Here is a 21,571-nt window from a genome sequence, read left to right as displayed (position 1 = left end):
TTCAATACAAAAAAGTTAGATCATGATGCCCTTTTCCTTCTACCTAAGTCTAAAATATAAGCTTTCTCATAAAGAATATTCTGATAACAAGAAGAAAGAAGAAAGGAGGGAAGGAAGAAGGGGAAAGAGGGAAGAAACGAAGCAGGGGAAAAATAGAAAGAAAATAAACTTGATTAATGTAATTTTAAAGTAAAACCTCCTAGTCTAAGTTTGTTTCTTTATTAGCTTATTGTTTTCATTTTTAGTAATCTCTGTACCCAATGTGGGCCTCAAACTCACAACCACAAGATCAAGTCACATGCTCTTCTGACTGAGCCACCCAGGTGCCCCTACATCTCCTCTTCTAAAAAAGTAAATGGAACTCAGGGCGCCTGGTTGGCTCAGTTGGTTGGGCATCCGACTTTGGCTCAGGTCATGATCTCACTGTTTGTGAGTTTGAGCCCCGCGTCGGGCTCTGTGCTGTCAACTCGGAGCCTGGAGCCTGGAGCCTGCCTCAGATTCTGTGTCTCCTTCTCTTTGCCCCCTCCCCTACTTGTGCTCTGTCTCTGTCTCTCAAAAATAAATAAATGCAAAAAAAATTTTTTTTAAAGTAAACAGAACAAAGGGTCAGAAAAATAGATTACTATATCACATATTCTATTTATACTTAATAAACAAACTGAAATTTGTCATGAATTAACTATGTAAAACCTAAACAACTGTGAGCAATTAACCAATACCCTTTTTTTCATATAAGGAAGGGATTTATGAATTTCCTTAGATAAAAGCACATGACATTAAAAAATAATTCTGCCAGTGACATTATTACACTTAACCCTGTCTAGCATGATGTCTTGCTTTACTAATTAGATTGAAATTAAAAAACCCTAATATATACACATATACAACACCCCTCTGAAAGTCAGAAGTCATAATTCTGAAACAAGAGATGGCTCAAAAAAAGAAGTGGTACATAAAATATATAAGATAATTATGTAGGGGAACCTGGGTGACTCAGTTGAGCATCCGACTTTGGCTCAGGTCATGATCTCGCAGTTTGTAGGTTCAGGCTCCCCATGAGGCTCTGTGCTGACAGCTTGGAACCTGGACCCTGCTTGGGATTCTGTGTCTCCCTCTCACTCTGCCCCTCCCCTGCTCACACACTATCTCTCAAAAATAAAAAAACATTTTAAAAAATTATAAATTATGTATATACTTTACTATGTTATATATTATGTTACAATTATAATTTTATAAAATTATATATAACATGTCATGTTAATATATAATGTATGTTTTAGCATATTATATACACTATATTAATATATAAGCATATTAATATAATATATAATTATATATAATGTTTTGTATATTTATTTGTTTATAGTTATATATAATTTTAGAACCAGTGGGGACTTCAGAGATCAGCTAGCCAAAATGTTTACTAATTGTGTTTCACAAATGCCTCAGAAATCATCTTAAGGGGCAAGTGGGAGGCCAAGTAACCAGCTCTACTTTCTTTACCTTGTCATATGCATTCATATTCTATATAACTTTTCTTTGGAGAGAGTTTCACTGCTTTTAAAACAAAAGTGTGGACAGAACACTTGAAAGCCTAAATCCAGTCAACCTGAATCCCACACTTCACAAATTTGAGGAAACTAACATTAGGTTTATTTACCATCATATCCAAGTAGTATCAAATAGGATTAAAGCTGTTACCCTCTGATTTCTCAATTTAATGTTATTTCTATCATATCACATTGTAGGATTGTGTATTTATCAATAACTCTCTTAAATATTAATCAGCTAGTAAGGTCAAAGTTCAGAGTCAATTAAAATGTGTTGGGTATGTTAGGAATATTTCAAATAAAATAAATTTATCCAATGTATAAATGATTAGGGCTTTTACAAAGATATAACTGCCTTATAGGTTTCTTATAACATTAAAAAATTAACCTCATTTCCAAAATAGTGTCATTAAATAGAACTGTATCCTATTACAGTATATTATAGTATTCCATTAACTTAAGGTCAAAGAAAAAAAATCAGCTGCTAAAAGGCACATTTCTAAAAATACTTATGGCTGTATAATATCTTTTCTGAAAATGTACCCTGAACTAACAGTGCTTAGCAAATAAATACTGTTAAATTATCCTTATGTTCTACTTTTTGGCTGGAGGAATGAATAAATAAAGGTGTGAATTTATTTTTAATTTTTTTAAACATTTTTATTTATTTTTGAGAGACAGAGACAGAGCACGAGCGGGGAAGGGCAGAGAGAGAGGGAGACACAGAATCCGAAGCAGGCTCCAAGCTCTGAGCTGTCAGCACAGAGCCTGAGGCAGGGCTCCAACCCACAAACTGTGAGATCATGCCCGGAGCTTAAGTCGGAAGCGCAACCGAATGAGCCACCCGCATGCCCCAAAGGTGTGAATTTGTACACCACAGTATACATTCATGTGCCTGTCCAAACGACACAATTGGGATTCTAGAAAGACTACATTAAGTCACAAAAGCAAATTCTAATTTCAAATCATATTCTCAAAGTCATACAGGAAGGTGTTACAATTATTAAATTATAAAATACCAAAAGCTTAAAAACTATAAAAGAAGTGAATTTCATGAAATAAATTCACATCATTGCCATTCATAAGTTAAAATAATAGTTGTCCAAGAACCCTCATAGATAGTCTGCTGCCTTTCTCCTCAGTTAAAGTACTGGAAGAAAAGTAAGACATTTTTGAGAACAGATTTAGTTAGAAAAATAAGAAAACAGCATTATCTTAAAGATGAATTTGGGGGTGCCTGGGTGGTTTAGTCGGTTAAGCGTCCGACTTCGGCTCAGGTCACGATCTCGTGGTCCGTGAGTTCGAGCCCTGTGTCGGGCTCTGTGCTGACTGCTCAGAGCCTGGAGCCTGTTTCAGATTCTGTGTCTCCCTCTTTCTCTGCCCCTCCCCTGTTCATGCTCTGTCTCTCTCTGTCTCAAAAATAAATAAACGTTAAAAAAAAAATTTAAAAAAAATAAAATAAAATAAACAAAGATGAATTTAATCAATCTCATCATCCACCCTCCTGTTGAAATTAACCAACAGGTTAGCTTCCTACTGACATCAGTAAATTAAATACACTGATTGGAGTTAAATTTATACCTCGTTTTTTAGCCTCAGCCACCATTTCATCATATTCTTGTCGGTGACGTAAAGCTTCTTCCACAGATTTGGCAGGAAGATTTCTGGAAAAAAAAGGTTTTAAGTCAATTTTAAAAGATTAACTTTTAAATGTATTAACTTCTTCCTTTTTATAGCCAAATACAAAGAATTTCTAACTTAACCTTTTCATTTCATACCTTAAAGAAGTAAAAGGTTGAAAACTCTGCATTTTAGAAAAGCATTAGAATCCAAGTTGCTAACATTTATTATATAAATGTTATTTTATGTTCTATGTATACATGTTTATAATTATTTAAATATGTCAGATTTCAGACAATATTTCTAAGTTAAGTGATTAAGCTCACTTACCAGGGTTTTTTTTTTGTCAATTTTTTGAGGTATAATTTTCATACAATAAAATGACTGAACATATTTTCAAGAACAGAGTTTGGCGAGTTTTAACAAATGTATATAGGAGCACCTGGGTGGCTCAGTCAACAAGCATCGTACTCTTGGTTTCAGCTCCGGTCATGATCTTACGGTTCATGGGTTTGAGCCCTGCATCAGGCTCTGTGCTGACAGTGCAGAGCCTGCTTGGGATTCTCTCTCTCCCTCTCTCTCTGTGCTGCTCCCCTGCTCATGTTCTCTCTCTCTCTCTCAAAATAAATAAAAACTTAAAAAAAAAAAAAAACAACCCAAATGTATATATACCTGTGCAACCAACATATCAATCAAGATACAAAACAGTCCCATCATTCTACAAAGTTTCCTTATGTCCCCTTTGCACTCAACACTTACCCACCTTAGGCAATCATATCTCTATTCCTATCTCTGTACATTAGCTGGTTGCCTTTTAAAGAATTTCATATAGATTCTTTTGTTCTGGCTTCTTTTACTGAGCATACTTTTGAAACTCATCCATGTTATTCTGCATACTAGTAATGTATTCCTTTTAACTGGTCAGTAGTGTTCTATTTATCCATGTGGATAAGCATTTAGATTATTTCCAGTTGAGGGCCTATGGATAAAGCTACTATAAATATTCACTTCAAGTCTTTGTGTGGGTATCTGCTTTCATTTCTCTTGGGTAAATACCTAGCAATGGAATTCTTGGGTCATATGGTAAGTGCAGGTATACTTTTATAACAAATTGGTTTCTACTTCAGAGTTTTAAGATAACATTGTAACTACAAATTTGATAATCACTTAATCACTTGCATATACTATATTTTGGCTTTAAAATTAATGGCTTCACCTACTTCACAGAGTAGGTGACTTACATACATGACTAAGCAAAAGAAATATTTAAATATTACCAAATATCCAAATATATCATAATAATGTCCAATTTGAGGAGTCAGGTTTTTAAAATGTTTTTTTAATTATTCATTCATTTATTTTATTTAAAAATGTTTTTTAAGAAGGCTCCATGCCCAATGTGGGGCTTGAACTCACAACCCTGAGGTTGAAGAGTTGCATGCTCTATGACTAAGCTAGTCAGATGTCCCTCAATTTTTTTAATTTTTTTTTTAAGTTTATTTATTTGCAGAGAGACAGAGACAGCACAGTTAGGGGTTGCAGAAAGAGAAGGGGACAGAGGATCCAAAGTGGGCTCCATGCTGACAGCCCAATGCAGGGCTTAAACTCATAAACCGTGAGATCATGACCTGAGCTGAAGTCAGATGCTTAACCAACTGAGCCACCCAGGCACCCTTTGAATTATTTTCAATAGGCTAGGGTGGGGAAAGATATGTGACAAACTTTCAAATTAAACGTTTTGCCTCTTCCTCTCTTGTCAAGATAGATTCCTCCAGTAGTTTTAACAGAGAGGAATAATGGTTAAGACTTCTTCAGGACATAATGGAATAAGAGGGACCAGGGTTACTCTCTTGCCTTGATTAATTAGAACAATGAAGAGAATATGCTAAGCAATAGTTTTTAGGCATTGGACAATAAGCAGCACAAGACGGTGATCCTTATGAGAAAAACTCTGCAAATACCTAAGCATACGGCCTGGGACTTTCAGGTCTCAGTGCTGGAAGGAAGTACCCAAAGTCCATTAGTCCTGCTTAGTTGAGGAAACAGAGTTTGGAAGCAAGGAGTATGAATTTTCCAGGAAGGGAGCTACAGAGAAGTCCTCTCAAATTTCTGGCTGAGTACTATTTATGCAGGTGTGTGATTAAACTACGGTATCCAAGTTAAGAAATACTAGAAAGGAATAGGTAGAACATCCTCAAAGATTACACTGAGCCAGCCAGAGTGGAAAGTCGTCCTAACAGATAGGGTATCAAGTGGAATCATTAGGATATTGGTTCAGTAGTAAGGATACTAGCCCTAAACTAAAGGCTGTTCTGGAACCACTCTAATAATGATTAGATTAAAAGGGACAAACCAACTCCAAGGAACTTGGTACCAGACTAAAGCCAAAAAATATTTAAAGGAATACAAAAAGTCCAGTGTCGAACTATGTAAAGTCACAAAATCTAGTATCCAATAAAAATTACCTGGAAGCAAAGAAGCACGAAAATACAATTTATACTGAAGAAAATAATCAATAGAAATAGTGCAGAAGTGTTAGATAACAAGATTATACCTCAAGGATGATAAAACTGCTGTAATAAATATACTCAAGGAGGTAGAAGGAGAACACAATAAGAAAAGCTCAAGATCCAAATCAAACTTCTACAGATGAAAAGTACAATTTTTTTTAATGTTTATTTATTTTGAGAGAGAGACAGCGTGCACATGCATATGTGCACAAGCAGGGGAGGGGCAGGGAGAGAGGGAGAGGGAAAGAATCCCAAGCAGGCTTCTGCTGACGTGGGGCTTGACCCCATGAACCATGAGGTCATGACCTGTGCCAAAATCAAGAGTCAGATGCTTAACCAACTAAGCCACCCAGGTGCCCCGAAAAGTACAATTTCTAAACTGAAAAACAGAAAAGGTGGGACTGACAGGAGATTACAAATTGCAGGGGGAAAAATGTGAGCTTTAAAATAGAATAGAAAGCTATACAAAATGAAATACAAAGAGAAAAAATACCCCTTGTCAATCCCCTCAAAATAGCCTGAGTTGTGGGATATGAATATCAAGCAACATAATACATGTTTAACTGACTCAGAAAAAAGGGGAGAGAAGGCAGACAAGAAATAGTTGAAAAATAAAGGCTACAATTTTCCCAAAGTTGATACAAAATTACAAATGCAGACACGTTAGTTTCAATGAACCTCAAAGAGAAGGAATATGAGGAAAACCACACCAAAGCATATCATCAAATTCATGAAAATCAGAGATAAAGAAAAATCTTAATAGCTTTCAGAAAATAAAAGAATTCAGACAGCAGACCAGTACTACAAAAAGTGTTAAAAGAACACACAGTAGAAGTAAATAATACCAGATGGAAATCTAGTTACACAACTTCTTAGAAGATAAAAGAAGGTTTAAAGAAAAAAATAATAAAATTGTATGGAGGGTGTGATTGTTAGTTTTGTGTATCAAATTTTCTCTCCCTCTCTCTCTCTCTGCCTGCTTGCCTGTCTTTGAGCTGGGGTATAAGTCTTCTCCTGACTTTGGACTTGAACTGGAAATTACATTATCAGCTTTCCTATTTCTCAGCCTTAGGACTTGAACTGGAACTGGAACATCAGCTCTCTTGGGTCCAGAGCTTGCTGACTACAGATCTTAAGACTTCTTAGTCTCTAAATTCATGACAGCTACTTCCTTCTAATAAATCTCCTTATATACAAATAAGATATATAAAAATAAGAACCTTAATACATGGGGTTTCCACTTCTCTGGAGAACCCTAATACATGGGGTTTATAACATGTACAGTGGAAGTAATAGTACTGTAATGTTCTTATATATGTGAGATAGTATAATATTACTTGAAGGTAGTCCATGAAGAGTTAAGATATATAAACTATAGAGAACTACTAATATTAAAAATATAGGCAATTCATCAATAATAGATGAAATTAGAAGTCAACAGAATATTTTATCCAAAAAAGGCCAAAAAAAAAAAAAATAGAACCTTGATTGCCATCCTATAATAAAAGACAAATTTCTCTACTTCCTTAGCATCTAGCTTTAAACACAGAATTGTTTCTAATAAGATTTAAAGAAAAGGGACTGTGGAATCTCTTGGAAAACTTCCAAAAAGGAAAGTTGACTCAGCTGCAAGAGGCCTTTTATTCAACCACTTTTGTTCCAATTGCAAGCCCGAAGTCAGCATGAGAGTGAAGTCACTTGCTGAAGGTGGTGCAACAGAAAGACATGAACCTGGGTACTCGATGCATGGAGACACCAGACTAGCTCTGAACTGCCCAACTCTGGGCCATGTATATATGAGGGAATAAATCCCTATGTGTTTAGGCCACTATATGGAGGAGTCTCTTATTTGTAGTTGAATGTAATTGCTGAGTGATACACCAGTTACACAATAATAATGCTCTAAAGGGCAGGGACCATTACAAACTTCACCTGACTCCAACCACTTTCAAAATCCATTGAGTTTAGCCCTTACACTAGATTAATTAACCTAATGATTTTGGGGAGCCTGGGCAACTCTTGGGTTTTGGCTCAGGTCATGATCTTGCAGTTTGTGGGTTCAAGCCCCGCAGTGGGCTCCATAATGACGGTGGGGAGCATGCTTGGGATTTTCTCTCTCTCTGCCCCTCCCCTGCTTGTGTTCACTCTCTCTCAAAACAAATAAATAAACTTTAAAAACAAAAAACCTTATGATTCCTAGTATTGCCTACCCTTAAACCTTACAAACTGAAGTTGTCCAATGCTGCTTCTCACCCAGGTCCTAACCAACTGTTAAGCCCAAACCCAGCCATAAGTCTCTCATTTCCTTTTACAAACTATCCTATCTCTCTGGATATAGTTTGATACCACAAAAGAATGGATTTCATGGTGTCCAAATTTCAGATGTTATTACTATATAAAGAAAATAAAAAGTTTATTTATTGTGATGAAAATGAGACCCCAGAAAAAAAGAGAAAAAAGCCAAATATAAATCTAGTTTTCAAGTAAACAGTGATCCTGGACTCAGTAATACTGTTTTCTCTTTTGCTCCTCCAGCCCAGACTGTAAGTGCTTTTCTGAAGCTGTTAATCTTTTGACCTCATATCCCCTTCTTTTCCTTTTCTAGCCCTTCTAACAACCTTAATAATAAATTAAGAGTAATAAATTACTCTATTAAAGTCTTTCTTCTTGAAATTACTGTTCTGGTTGTCAGTTTTTCCTGATTGCACTCTGAACTCTTAAGGTAACAGAAAATTGTTTGATCTACCTTTAGAAATTTTTTATTTTACCAGGGGAGAAACAGCTTAATTAAAATTTCATTTCCAGTTTTTGAACTACAAATCTACTCTTAAGATATCTCACCAGTTACTACTATTTTCCACCGAAAAGGCTTGATCATTCCCTTCAGTTACAATGCTGCCTGCTGCTCCTGGTATGAATCTTAATGCTTTTTGCACTTCATTCTTTCTTACTTCTTTTCCATAAGTCTCAATAAAAGACTAGCCTAGACTTAAGGGCACAACTTGGGGGATCTGGTCTTCTATTTACTGAGAAAGTGGAATTAGATCTAAACAGATCTCTCCTCTGCACAACTTTACAGTCCCTCCACATGGCTTAGACCAGTACTAACCCTTGCTGCAATGATAAAAATGTTCTTTTGTGCTGTTAAAATGTAGTAGCCACTAGCCGCATGTAGCTACTGAGCACCTGAAATGTGACTAGTGTGCCTGAGGGAATGAATTTTCTATTTTATTTAACTTTAATTAATTAAATTTAAATTTAGATAGCCACCTGTGGCTAGTTGTTACCATAATGGAGACTCTAGGTCTAGACTCTAGAAAAAGAAGGAACCGTAACTTGCCATCCAGGTCATTTATGTAAGGGAACAGATCTAAATTTGAATAAGCACAAAGATCACAGATTTTAAGTAAACACAGAACTATGCCTCAAAACCATGATTATAAAGGCCTAATTAATTAATAAAAAGAGTACAGTCCCTTTATATGCATTATTGTTTCACTGACACCCACACCTTGGTTTTTCCAGATAACTCCCCAAACTATGTTGACCTAGTCTTGAAAGATTTCGAGAAGAGGCAAACAGATAGCTTTATTTGTGCCAGTCGTAAGTACGTCAGTCTTAGCATGAAATAATTTGCAGGAAGGAGTTAAACACTGTTCAGGAAACAGAACTTTTCAGATAGTCCTATGTCAGGTTTTTCTATTGTGATTTCAGTTTTTTGAAAATGAGTACTTATACATGTACTCCAACACAAAATAGTAAATAAATAATTGGCTTATTAATTATTATAAGTCTTGGTATCCCCTTCTTCCAATCATCATAAATGCAAAAGCCTTGGTACATAGTACAGAGTACAAATTCAATGGTCCAAACATGAAGAGTCCATATGGTAAACGTCCTAACCAATCTTTGATACTTTGAGGAAGACCAGAATTTTTAGTACCCTAAGCTAGACAGTGAATGAATAAAACATAAAACAAATACATACACAGACTTGTTTTTTTGTGTTTTTTTTTCTTCCAAAAAAAATCACTAATTTTGCAGTCATTTGCCTAGGGAACTAATTAAAAAAATAGGATTCTTCAGTCTTGAAAATCAAAGGCTGAGTGAATAAAATCAACCAGGAAAAACTAAGCACCTCATTCAGTACTCTTAGGCACTCTAAGAAAAAGATATGGTTTACTATTGTCCCTTAGAAAAATGTCAATTAGTTAGGTGGTCAAGAGAAGAAACCATTAATGAATATCTAAGATAGTGGATCATGCTAAAAAACATGGTAAGAACATTTGCTGCTTTTCAAAGCTATCACATAAAAACCTACATCAAAAAAATTTTTTTTGATGTTTATTTATTTTTGAGACAGAGAATGTGAAAAAGCAAGGGAAGAGCAAAAAGAGGGAGACAGAGGATGGGAAGCTGGCTCCACACAGACAGCAGACAGCCTCATGGGGGGGTTCAAACTCAAGAACTGTAAGATCATGACCTGAGTTGAAGTCAGATGCTTAACGACTGAGCCACCCAGGTGCCCTTATACTTTACTTTTTTGTCACCTTTTACTTGCACCTTTAAGAATTTCTCCACTTTGTTTGGTACTGTGTGTACAGTAACTCAGCCAAGAAGCCAGAAGAGAAAGAGACGTAGCTCTATCCATTGGTGGTTTTAAAAAAAGTCCCATAAGCATCAGTGATTTAAAACATAGAAGAGTGGGGCGCCTGCGTGGCTCAGTTAAGCATCTGACTTAGGCTCAGGTCATGATCTCACGGTTCACGAGTTTGAGCCCCATGTCAGGCTCTGTGCTGACAGCTCAGAGCCTGGAGCCTGCTTCACATTCTGTGTCTGCCTCTCTCTCTGCCCCTCCCCTGCTCATGCTCTGTCTCTCTCTCAAAAATAAACATTAAAAAAATTTTATAAAAAAAAAAAGTAACATAGAAGAGGTTCCTATCAACACAGCTCATATGGATACTCTTACCTTCCTGTCCAAGGCTGGCTTTATTATGAGGTGGGTTAAGGGAGGAGTAGGCAGAGAGAAAATTCCTGTATTTGAAATCTGAGGACTTCAGATGATTAAATACTATAGCTGCTTCATACATAAAGAAGTTTCAACTATAAAAACCTACGCAGCCAATGATTCTGGATGTTTCTGCAAAATTACAGAAGCTAAGAAAAGAAAAGTGGCACCAATTCACAAATTCCCTTTGCAAGGGGAAACTCCTCCTCTCCTCCCATTATCACTGTGATCTATGAAAGAGGAAGTTTCCAACATCAATTTCATGCTGAGGGAAAACTTCTGTCCCTCTCTCCACCCCCTTGCAGATGCCACCTTAACAGAACTTGGCTGCATTCCGAAACAGAACAAAACTACAGATTACATAAGTTTCAGCTCCAAATTCTCAGCTTGTGAAGGCAAGGTTGAACTGGCTCAAATATATTTATTATATTTATATATATATATTTATATATATAATATTTATTGATTACATAAATTAATAATTATATATTATATAAATTAACAATTAAACCTGCATTGTTTATTGATTATATAAATGTTAATTCATATAAATCACTTTCTCCCAAAAGACCCCTTCAATTTTAGAAAGGTGAACAAAATTTGTAATTAAATCACAATATCTCAGGGGCACCTGGGTGGCTCAGTCAGTTAAGCATCCGACTTCACTTCAGGCCATGATCTCATGGTTTGTGAGTTCAAGCTCTGCACTGGGCTCTGGGCTGACAGCTCAGAGCCTGGAGCCTGCTTTGGATTCTGGGTCGGTCTCTCTCTCTCTCTCTCTCTCTCTCTCTCCCTCCCTCCCTCCCTCCCTCCCTCCCCTGCTCATGCTCTGTCTGCCTCTCAAAAATAAATAAACATGAAGCCAAACCATAAGAGACTCTTAAAAACTGAGAACTGAGGGTTGATGGGGGGTGGGAGGGAGGGGAGAGTGGGTGATGGGTACTGAGGAGGGCACCTGTTGGGATGAGTACTGGGTGTTATATGGAAACCAATTTGACAATAAATTTCATATTAAAAATAAATAAACATTAAAAAAATTTTTTTTAAATCAGCACCTCAGAGCTGAGTGGAACAGTAGCTATCAACTTGAATGTATTACAGATGAACAAACTCACACAAATAGCATAGAAGCTGTAATATTTATAACTAATACATGAATTTCAGAGAGTAGAGTGAAAAAAGTCATTTCTTTCAGTTGTTTATACATTTTGGTACACTGCGATCCTCTTATAAATTTATTTTGTCTAGTGTACTATTTCAAGTTCCAATTTCATGGAACTCCTTATATAAGTTATAAGAAAAATTTAATATATTGAAATCACTGAAGGTTGAAGCCAAAGACTTAACTGAATGGAAAAGATAAAGCCTAGAGGCATCTGGTGGCTCAGTCGGTTAAGTGTCTGACTCGATCTTGGCTCAGGTCATGATCTCATACTTCTTGAGTTCAAGCCCTGCATCAGGCTCTGTGCTAACAGCACAGAGCTGGCTTGGGATTCAGTGTCTCCCTTTCTCTGTCCCTCCTCTGCTTGTATTCTCTCTCTAGCTCTCAAAATAAATAAACTTACAAAAAAAAAAAAAAAAGATAAATCCTAGTCCTTAAAGAATTAGGTAGGTGAGAAGTGGAAATAAGATATTTGCATCCCAAGTGAGGGCAATAAATGAGCAAAGGCATGAAGGCAGGACTTAAAGAAATAGGTTTGGTTGTAAATAAAGTGTGGTGTAAAGAAAAATATGGCCCGAACACTAGAACGCAACTTTTTGCATGGTATTTTTATGAACTTCTGGGAAGAAATGAACAGTCCTGGTAAAGAGCTTAATCCACTTTGGATGAATTTTAACAAGTTTAAGAACACTCTTCCGAATGCAGTTATCTACCTGCTCAGCGTCAAGAGTCTGAAGATCTTTAACCAGGTATTCTCTTCTTGCTTATCTGACCACTCTTTGAATTGGCCTGGTTAATTCTCCTCCCTGGCAGCAAGACTGAAATGAAACTTTGACATGTTCTCATAAGTGAATTTCTGAAAAACTCTTTAAAATTTTTTTTAAAGTTTATTTGAGAGAGAGAAAGAGAGAGGGAGAGAATATGAGCGTGAACACACGTGGGGGAGAGGCAGGGAGAAGGAGAGAGAGAAAATCCCAAGCAGGCTCCACACTGTCAGCACAGAGCCTGATGCGGGGTTGAAACTCACGAATCACGAGATCATGACCTGAGCTGAAATCTAGAGTTTGACTCTTAACTGACTGAGCCACCCAGGCAACCCTTAATTTTTTTTAAAGTAGGTTCCACACCCAACATGGGGCTAGAACTCATGACCCTAAGATCAAGAGTAGGATACTCCTCTTACTGAGCCAGTCAGGTGCCGCTAAAAAGCTTTTTTTTTTTTTTTAAACCAATGGAAAAATGAAATATGAACATATTCAGCAAATCCTTAAAAAGGAGTGTCATGATCACACTTTCTTTAGTATGAAGGAATGTAACAAGAATAAAAAAAAAAAAATAATGTACTTACGTCCAACCTTTCTTCTCTCAGAATGTCTAAAAAATATTCAATTCAACCTCTGCCTGTTTGGCCCCAGATTCTTTTATTATGCTCCCCATGATAATGGGTGGAAAAAGGTGCAGATCAGGAAAATGACAAGACAGGTTAGGAATTTTTTACACTGGAAGGAAAGAGAAGTCTAGAAGAAAAAGAGCTGATCCAGAGAGCCCAAGAAGGGGGAAGAAGTGAAGAACCAAGGGGTCTTGCTTTAGGGAAGGTGTGTTTTGTATGATAACAAATCAGAGACAGTGTTTTAAAGAACAGCAGCTTTGTGGAAGGCTGAGATGGGAAGGGCAGAAAAAGGGAAGGGAAGAATTTAAACTGGTTTTGTTGGGTATTTCTATTCTTTGGGGTGCCTGGGTGGCTCAGTCGGTTGAGCATATGAGTTCAGCTCAGGTCATGATCTCATTGCTCGTGCATTTGAGCCCCGCATGGAGCCTGCTCCTATCAGTGCAGAGCCCACTTTGGATCTTCTGTCCCCCTCTCTCTGCCCCTTACCCACTTGAGCTGTCTCTTTCTCAAAAACAAAATAATAAAAAATAACATATTCTTCTTTTTAAAGCTTTTCTTTATTTTGAGAGAGAGCGAGAGAAGGTGCACGCGTGCACAGAGGAGGGGTTGAGGGGGGACAGAGAGAATCCCAAGCAGGCTCCACGCTGTCAGCACAAAGCTTGATGAGAGGCTCGATCCCATGAACCGCAAGATCATGACCTGAGCTGAAATCAAGAGTCGGACGTTTAACCAAGTGAGCCACCCAGGCGCTTCATGAATATATTCTTAATAATAGTAAACTAACTAGTTGACAAATCAGTAGTTATTATTTCAAGCTCCCAAATTTCAAAATTTGTCCAAAAGGCAAAGACCAATACATCTTAAGTACCTATTAAATGGCAAGAAGGGAAAAATAAATGCCTTATCTTGTTAAGATAAGGCAGGAGGGTTGAAGTAAGAATAGATATAAAAAGCCATCTAAGATTTATGTTTCATTCATTGGCTTAGAGATACTTCTAGAAAATATGTATAAAGTTTGCACATCAATAATATATTCTTCCTTATTAGTTTTAGGATACATGACTGAGATTTTTAAAATTTTCTTAAAGCCATTTCTGTATTCAATTCTTACATTTTGTGTGAAATAGTAAGCAAGATTAAATTGAAGTTTAAAATATAAACAGTGTGCCTGATGACCACCATAATACTTACGATGGTCGATCCTCAAGAATCAGGGCGGTGGTAGAAAGTGGTTCAAATTCAAAATTCTTACGTCTTGAAGACTGAGGTGGTGGTTTACAGGTCCTCCCTGTTCGTGCTTCATACTCCTAGAAGAGATTAAAATATACTTTATGCAGAGTCTTTTCCAATTTTCAGTTTGTATTATTAAATCTGTATCATTAAGAATGTTATACTATTGTAAAAAATATATTGAATTCATACATAAATTTGGTAAAAATATCAGGCAGACAAAAAAAAAAGTCACTTTTTTCCCTGAAGCAAACTAAATCATGAGTTTATATTACATATAAAGTATCAAAGTATGTTAAGAGAGAGGGAAGATACAAATGCACTATGTTAATGAGAGAAGGCTTTAGGGTGCCTTCTATGGTATCAGCTACCCAAGTCCAGCTTTGAATAATCTACAATCAGATAAACCTACTTTCTAAACCTTCAGCCAGATCAATAATGGAAATGTTGACACAAGATATAGATAATCCTATTGTAATGCTTTGAAGATCTCTCTCAAAAGTAACACTGAACCTGTAACCAAATACTGGTTTTCAATTTCGACCTACTTTGAATCTAAATACTATAAATCTACCTACTACTCTAAATTTAAACAGCAATTTACCATCATATATTATCTAAAAATATGGCAAAATATTGTCAAATACATAATTAAAATTAAGACACTATTATTATGGTATTTTTCTAATTCATCTGAACTGATGATCCTCTCATTCAAAAAACAACTGAAATTAATTTGACATGTTCTTGGTGGACACCTTTATATTTCTACAGTTGAGCATTTTTTCATAAATGTTCACAGATTTATACTGAAATTATTTCTAGAAATTTAAGAACAATAACAAGCTTACAGGATTATAATTTCCAGAATCCACATTTTCTCCTTTCTAAAAATATAAGTAAATAAAAACAAATCGATCTAGATTTGATCATCTCCAGATAACAAATACAATTTTAATGAAATTCTCAAAGATAACACACAATTTCATGAGTAGATCTGCAAATCTTTACTGGCAGCTACAGAAAACATTAATTTAAATGAAGAAAATGAAATGCACTTAAACTGATCAAGTGTTTCACTTACTGCCTGTTTTCCTACCATGGCCTACAATTCTTTCTGTATTATCTTTTCCAACTTCTATTTTCCCCTACCAAATCAAACAGTTGTAAAATAATAAACTGATGGTTCTACCTTTCTTAAAAATGTGATGGTCTTATTGAAACTTAATCTTCTAATTTGAGATATTTTTTAAAAATTTATGTTGTCTTAATCATTTTCTATAAACTCCAGTTTACGGTTACTGCCAGTGTTTATAAAGGTTTATATTATTATTTTATAATTCTTTAGTTCTGCATCTCCCCTTCCATCTAATAAATCCATGCTCTGTTAATCTGAGAGCTCCTTTGGATAATTATGCTGGATTTTTAGAGACTTCTTTCTCAAGTTATTTAACACTCTGTATGCCCTTTTTATTAACTCCCATCCCAAAGAACTGTACAGCTTTCAGAGTCAAAACGTCATTTTTCTTTTTCATAAATTTTCTTTCCTAACATCTAGGATATATATATGTAATTATGATCAATATTTTTTTATTTTAAATGTTTCTTTAAAAATCTTTTTTAATGTTGATTTTTTTTTTGAGAGAGAGAGCGTGCGCGCACCAGCAGGGGAGGGGCAGAGAGAGAAAGAATCCAAAGTGGTCTCCGTGCTACCAGTGCAGAGTCCAACTCAGGGCTGGAACTCACACAAACTGTGAGATCATGACATGACCTGAAATCAAGAATCAGATGCTTAGCAGACTGAGCCACCCAGGCGCTCCATGATCAGTGTTTCTTTTCTTTATTACAAACTCAAATATAACAAATCCCCCTTACTGCTAATGTTTTTATTAAAAATCATAGATGCTAGACATACATGAGGTTTCTTTAATCATTTAAATGGCACTCTGTTTTCCTACAATGTGACCTGGTCTCATTGCCAGACAGAATACAATGAATATCATCCAATGAAGTATTTCCCAAATAAATGCTTTAAACATTTAACACATATGATCCTTGAAATAAACCTGTGAAGCACTTAACTCACAACAGAGGAAGCTAAGGCACAAAGACATACAGACTTGCTTAAGGTCATAAATGGCAGACTGCGTAGCTCCAGGGCCTGGCTTTCTAACAATCTATTACCTTACTACATTAACAGTCAAGTTGCTGTCTCTAACAATTTAAAAGAATTAGATAAAATCATTCAGTGAGAGAATAATGGGGATTTTTAAAGTGGATAGATCAAGCTGACACTGTATCACTGATTCAACTAACCATCACAAGAAGACACCAGTTGGTGTCTCCTGTTATGATGCAATATGAAATATTCTTGTCAAAAGAAAAATCAAAGTTTAATATTATTAAGCCTCTAGAATTGTGCTCTCCAATATGGTAGTCAAAAGAAGTGATAATTGGGGTGCTTGGGTGGCTGAGTCAGTTGAACATCCGACTTCAGCTCAGGTCATGATCTCACGGTTCGTGGGTTCCAGTCCCACACTGGGCTCGCTGCTGTCAGTGAAGAGCCCGCTTTGAATCTCCTGTCCTCCACATCTATGCCCCTCCCCAGCTCTCTCTTTCTCTCTCTCTCTCAAAAATAAATTTAAAAAAATTTTAAAAAAGAAGTGATAACCAACTATGTCACATATGCTTAAATATACATTAAAAAAACATCAAGGGATCTGAACTATGAGGAGGTTCTCCTATGGAGGACGGGACTAGGAATGAAGGAGATTTGTTTTACTTTAACATATTCAGTATTACCTGAATTGTCTTACAAGAAGAAATAAAGTATTTTGTAAGAGAGATCACTTACAGTCATGGTCGATAATGGACAAAGATTTTACTGAAGAGGTAGGATCAGAACTGGGGCAAAAATGATGGGTATTAATTCCACAGGCAGAAAGGACTGGAAAGAACAAGTCAGAGGGAAGGGGTAGGGAAGCAAAGGCATGGATCAGGGAAACACATTAATTTCACTGAATATGGAAAAGGATGAGAAATAAGGCTAGAAACATGTAGGCTAAATTACGGAATTTTCCATTCATATAAATGTTTGGAATTCATAAGCAAAATGGAGAGCCACTGAAAGTCTAGATAAAGCCTACCTTCTTTCTTATTTTTTTTTAAAGTAGGCTCTATGGCCAATGTGGGGCCTGAACTCAGAACCCCAAGCCCAAGAGCTGCATGCTCCACTGACTGAGGCAGTCAGGTACCCCTAAAGCCATTAAAAATTAACCGAATAAGTACACATTTAATATAAAAGGTGACACAAAAAGAGGTACCTAAATATCATTTATGTTTCTACCTTACAAATGAGCTTTATACACAATTGTCATTCAAGAATTTTTCACAAGAAAGAAGTTGTAGGTCTTGCATTTCCCATCAGACATCCTTAGCATAAAAATGCTTTAAGATTCTAGAGGGTTATGAACCAAAAAACCTTAGAAACACAGTATCAATCCAGCCCTAAATTAAAACAGCATAGATTTATATACCCGAATGACTCAAATATTAATTTGAATTGAACTAAAAATGCTACTCTAATGTGATTAAAGTTACAAATTATATTTGAAATAGTAAAATATTAATAAGCATCAGTACTTTCAAAATTGATCACATGATGATATCCTTTAGTTAGGTTTTTTTTTTTCAATCACATATAACAAAAACCCAACTCAAAAAGACGTAGGCAAATTTATCAGATCACAGGACTGAATATTCCACACACTTAGCTAACTTTGGTCTTTGACCAAGAGGTTCTGCCAGTCTCTCAGCCATGTCCTCTGAGTGTGGGCTTCATCGAGAGGCTGGCTTGCTGCTCACAGAAACGAATGCAGCAATGCCAGTTGTCACATCCTTATGACGTAACTTTCAAAGATCCCTCAGCTGCTCTTCTAGTAACTCTCAGAAAAGAGAACTTCCTGGAAGTTCTCAGTAAATATCTCACTCCACAAGCATCAGTGACCTGAGAAATAAACCTCATCAATGAGTCCATCAGAGCCTGTAGCTGAAGCAGATCACATGACTCTCAAGTAACTCTTGAGTCCAGGGCAGTAGGCAGTCACAGTGCTCACATGATGGAAAAATAGTTGAAACAATATACCATGGATGGAATTCACTTTAATTCCACGTGTATCATGTCGTAAAAATTCCCCATATGTTTCTTCAACAAAAGTTTAATAATGAGCTAAGCACTGGTAATTTTATAGGCTATAAAGGAACTTTACAATATTAAAGAGCAACTGGAAATATCATAGTCCAAGGAAATCAGTAAATAATGCTATCTACAGTACATCCACTGTCTGAAAATACTGTTAAGATTCTGCCTCATTTTCTGTCAAAAAAAAATCAGTTTTAACTGACCTATTTTATGAGTAGTTGCCAAATATAAGAAAAGAAATATTTAATATATGCAATGTATTTCTATGGGATGTTGTAATGAAGCCTATTTATTATTTTTATCATTTAATTTGTTCTTTTTCACTCAAAAAAATCTGTCCTATGCAATATGTTTAACTACAGTAACTAGAATAGTAGGTGAACTAATGCTTAGGGCAGGCAGGCAAATATCTGTAGAATAATTTATTCTGCTACTACAAAAAATTTGCATCAGACAAGCAATAAATTCTAAGCCTGATCAAAAGATGGTACTTAATTGTTGTTATTTCCATGAATGTAAAGTAGAAAAACTGTCTTACAATTTCAAGGTATGGAGATACTCTATACACATAAAGAGAAAAGATGTTTTTCCACAAAATAATCTCTCAGAAAACAGGTAGCATATTTGCTAATAAACATCTCTCATATTATAGGTGCTTTCTATTAATTTTGAACAGCAAAGTACAATTTGGAGAAGACACATTATCCTGAAGTTACCTCAATCAATGCTAATCTGGAAGGTCACTTGTTGATTAGCGAGTTTTGTTGTTTGCTTAACTGGAGTAGAAGAAACTGAATGTAAAGTAAGGATTTCTGGAGGTATAACCATCCAACTGCAAACTACCGTAAAGAGTCTTTAAACGTAACCTTAAAAAGCAACATACTAAGAGACTTTGTTGCAGAGATGATAATTTTATAGCTATGGAACAAATAAAAGAAAAAATATAATGCATTTGGAAATTTAAGACTTGAGACAAAATTTCTCATAAGAAGATAATACATAGAATCAAAAAGCACTGTATCTTCTATACCTTGAACAAGAGTGAAAGTAATGTGCTCTGGGGTTAGAGACTTCAAAACTGGTCACAGTGATGCTGAACATATTGATGTCAAAGATGTATACAACAGTTTTGAATAAAAAAGCACTATTTCTTTCTTTTAAGTTTGAGAGAAAGAGAGCATGTGCGTGCAGGAGGAGGAGAGACCAAATCCGTGGTGACAATAAAGAATGCCGGGCTCAGTCTCACAAACCAGGAGCTCATGACCTGAGCCGAAACCAAAGTCACATGCTTAACCAACTGAGCCACCAGGTAACCCCAAAGCACTATTTCTTAATACATTATTTTATATACTATGTGATTTGAATATGTAATTAGAAATTTAAATAAGCATTTTACTTACATCTATATTCCTAAAAATTATACACACATACCAACACACGTTGGCCAATTCTTCAGAAACATAGGTAGATTCCCCTTTGGTGGACTAGGTTATTCATACCAACTTTCTTGGTGAAAACAACCTTTGTGACAATCCCTGACAAAGGGGAAACAAGGCAAGCTTAATGATCACCCCATTGTGCATGAAGGCTATTCTGGACATCAGTACAGAAAGGGAAAATTCAAACAAAAACTGGCTGTTAGTTTAGAACAGCTGAAGGAGGCCAAAGTTTGTGTGCCAGAGTAGCAGAAAAGAAAACACTCCACTGAGAAAGAACTCTAGGAATCTGTATAGGAGTCCTGTTGAGTCTTCACCTGAATACTAACCTGTACATATGGTAAGGCCAAACACAAGTCTGGGAAAAAAACAACTATTGGGGAAAGAACAATTACCTGGGAACAGTAAGCAAAACAGTCCCCCAGAGCTCATTCAGGGATGAGAAGTATTCATATTCCCACCAACCAAAATGTAAAGTCATCACTGAATACACAGGCCATTTAGGAGAGACCTAAATATTCACACCTATCTGAAACTATGCAAGTCAGAAGAGAATGGACAAATCTTTAAATGCTGAAAGAAAAAAAAATAATGAAACAACGGGGGGGGGGGGTGGTGAACCGTGCTGACTTAGAATTCTATACCAAGAGAAAAGATCTTTCAAAAATGAAAGTGTAGCATAGGGTGCCCAGCAGGCTCAGCTGGTAGAGCATGTGACTCTTATTCTTGGTGTCCTGAGTTCAAGCCCCACACTGGGCAGAGTTTACTTTAAAAAAAAAAAGAAAGAGAGAGAGAGAGAGAGCGCGCGCATATTAACATTTTTTTCAAACAAACAAAACCCCAGAATCTGAGGTCAGTAGACCTGAACTAGAAGATATTTTAAAGGGCATTTTTCAGGGGTGCCTGGGTGGTGACTTAGTGGGTTAAACATCCAACTCTTGGTTTTGCCTTAGGTCATGATCTCACGATTATGGAATCAAGCCCCAAGGTGGGCTCCACGCTGACAATGCAGGAGCCTGCTTGGGGTTCTTGCTCTCCCTCTCTCTCTGCCCCTCCCCTGCTCATGCTCTCTTGCTCTCTCTCAAAATAAACAAACATTTAAAAAAATTTTTTAATGTTTATTTATTTTTGAAGGAAAGAGAGACAAAGCTTGAGCACGGAAGGGGCAGAGAGAGAGGGAGACACAGAATCCAAAGTAGGCTCCAGGCTCTGAGCTGTCAGCACAGAGGCCGACGTGGGGCTTGAACTCACGAACCGTGAGATCATGACCTGAGCTGAAGCTGGATGCCTAACTGACTGAGCCACCCAGGCGTCCCTAACATTTTTTTTAAAAAGGGGGAAAGAATATATCATATGAAAAGATGAGTTTACACAAAGAAATGAAAAGCACCAAAATAGTAAATATGGAAAAATATAAGACATTTTGGAAGACATGAAGAATTTAAAAATGTTAAAGGATATATG

At 36.3% G+C, this 21,571-nt stretch overlaps 1 protein-coding gene across 8 annotated transcripts in view; it reads right to left on the bottom strand.

The window, feature by feature from the left end:
- TBC1D12 (TBC1 domain family member 12) overlaps nt 1–21,571 on the bottom strand; it is a 135,609-nt gene that overhangs the window by 36,870 nt on the left and 77,168 nt on the right. For all 8 annotated transcript variants that reach the window (XR_008292339.1, XM_053207708.1, XM_053207707.1 and 5 more), the window contains 2 exons: nt 14,432–14,547; nt 3,132–3,214 (listed from right to left, as the gene is read on the bottom strand). Coding sequence is in view for 7 of the 8 variants with exons in the window: in XM_053207708.1 (XP_053063683.1) it covers nt 3,132–3,214; nt 14,432–14,547 (199 nt within the window). In the remaining variant the exon portion in view is untranslated. The remainder of the gene's footprint in view (nt 1–3,131; nt 3,215–14,431; nt 14,548–21,571) is intronic.

This window comes from Acinonyx jubatus, chromosome D2, assembly GCF_027475565.1.
Source record: "Acinonyx jubatus isolate Ajub_Pintada_27869175 chromosome D2, VMU_Ajub_asm_v1.0, whole genome shotgun sequence".
In the NCBI taxonomy this organism is placed as follows: domain Eukaryota; kingdom Metazoa; phylum Chordata; class Mammalia; order Carnivora; family Felidae; genus Acinonyx; species Acinonyx jubatus.
This window is presented reverse-complemented; position numbering and strand designations above follow the sequence as displayed.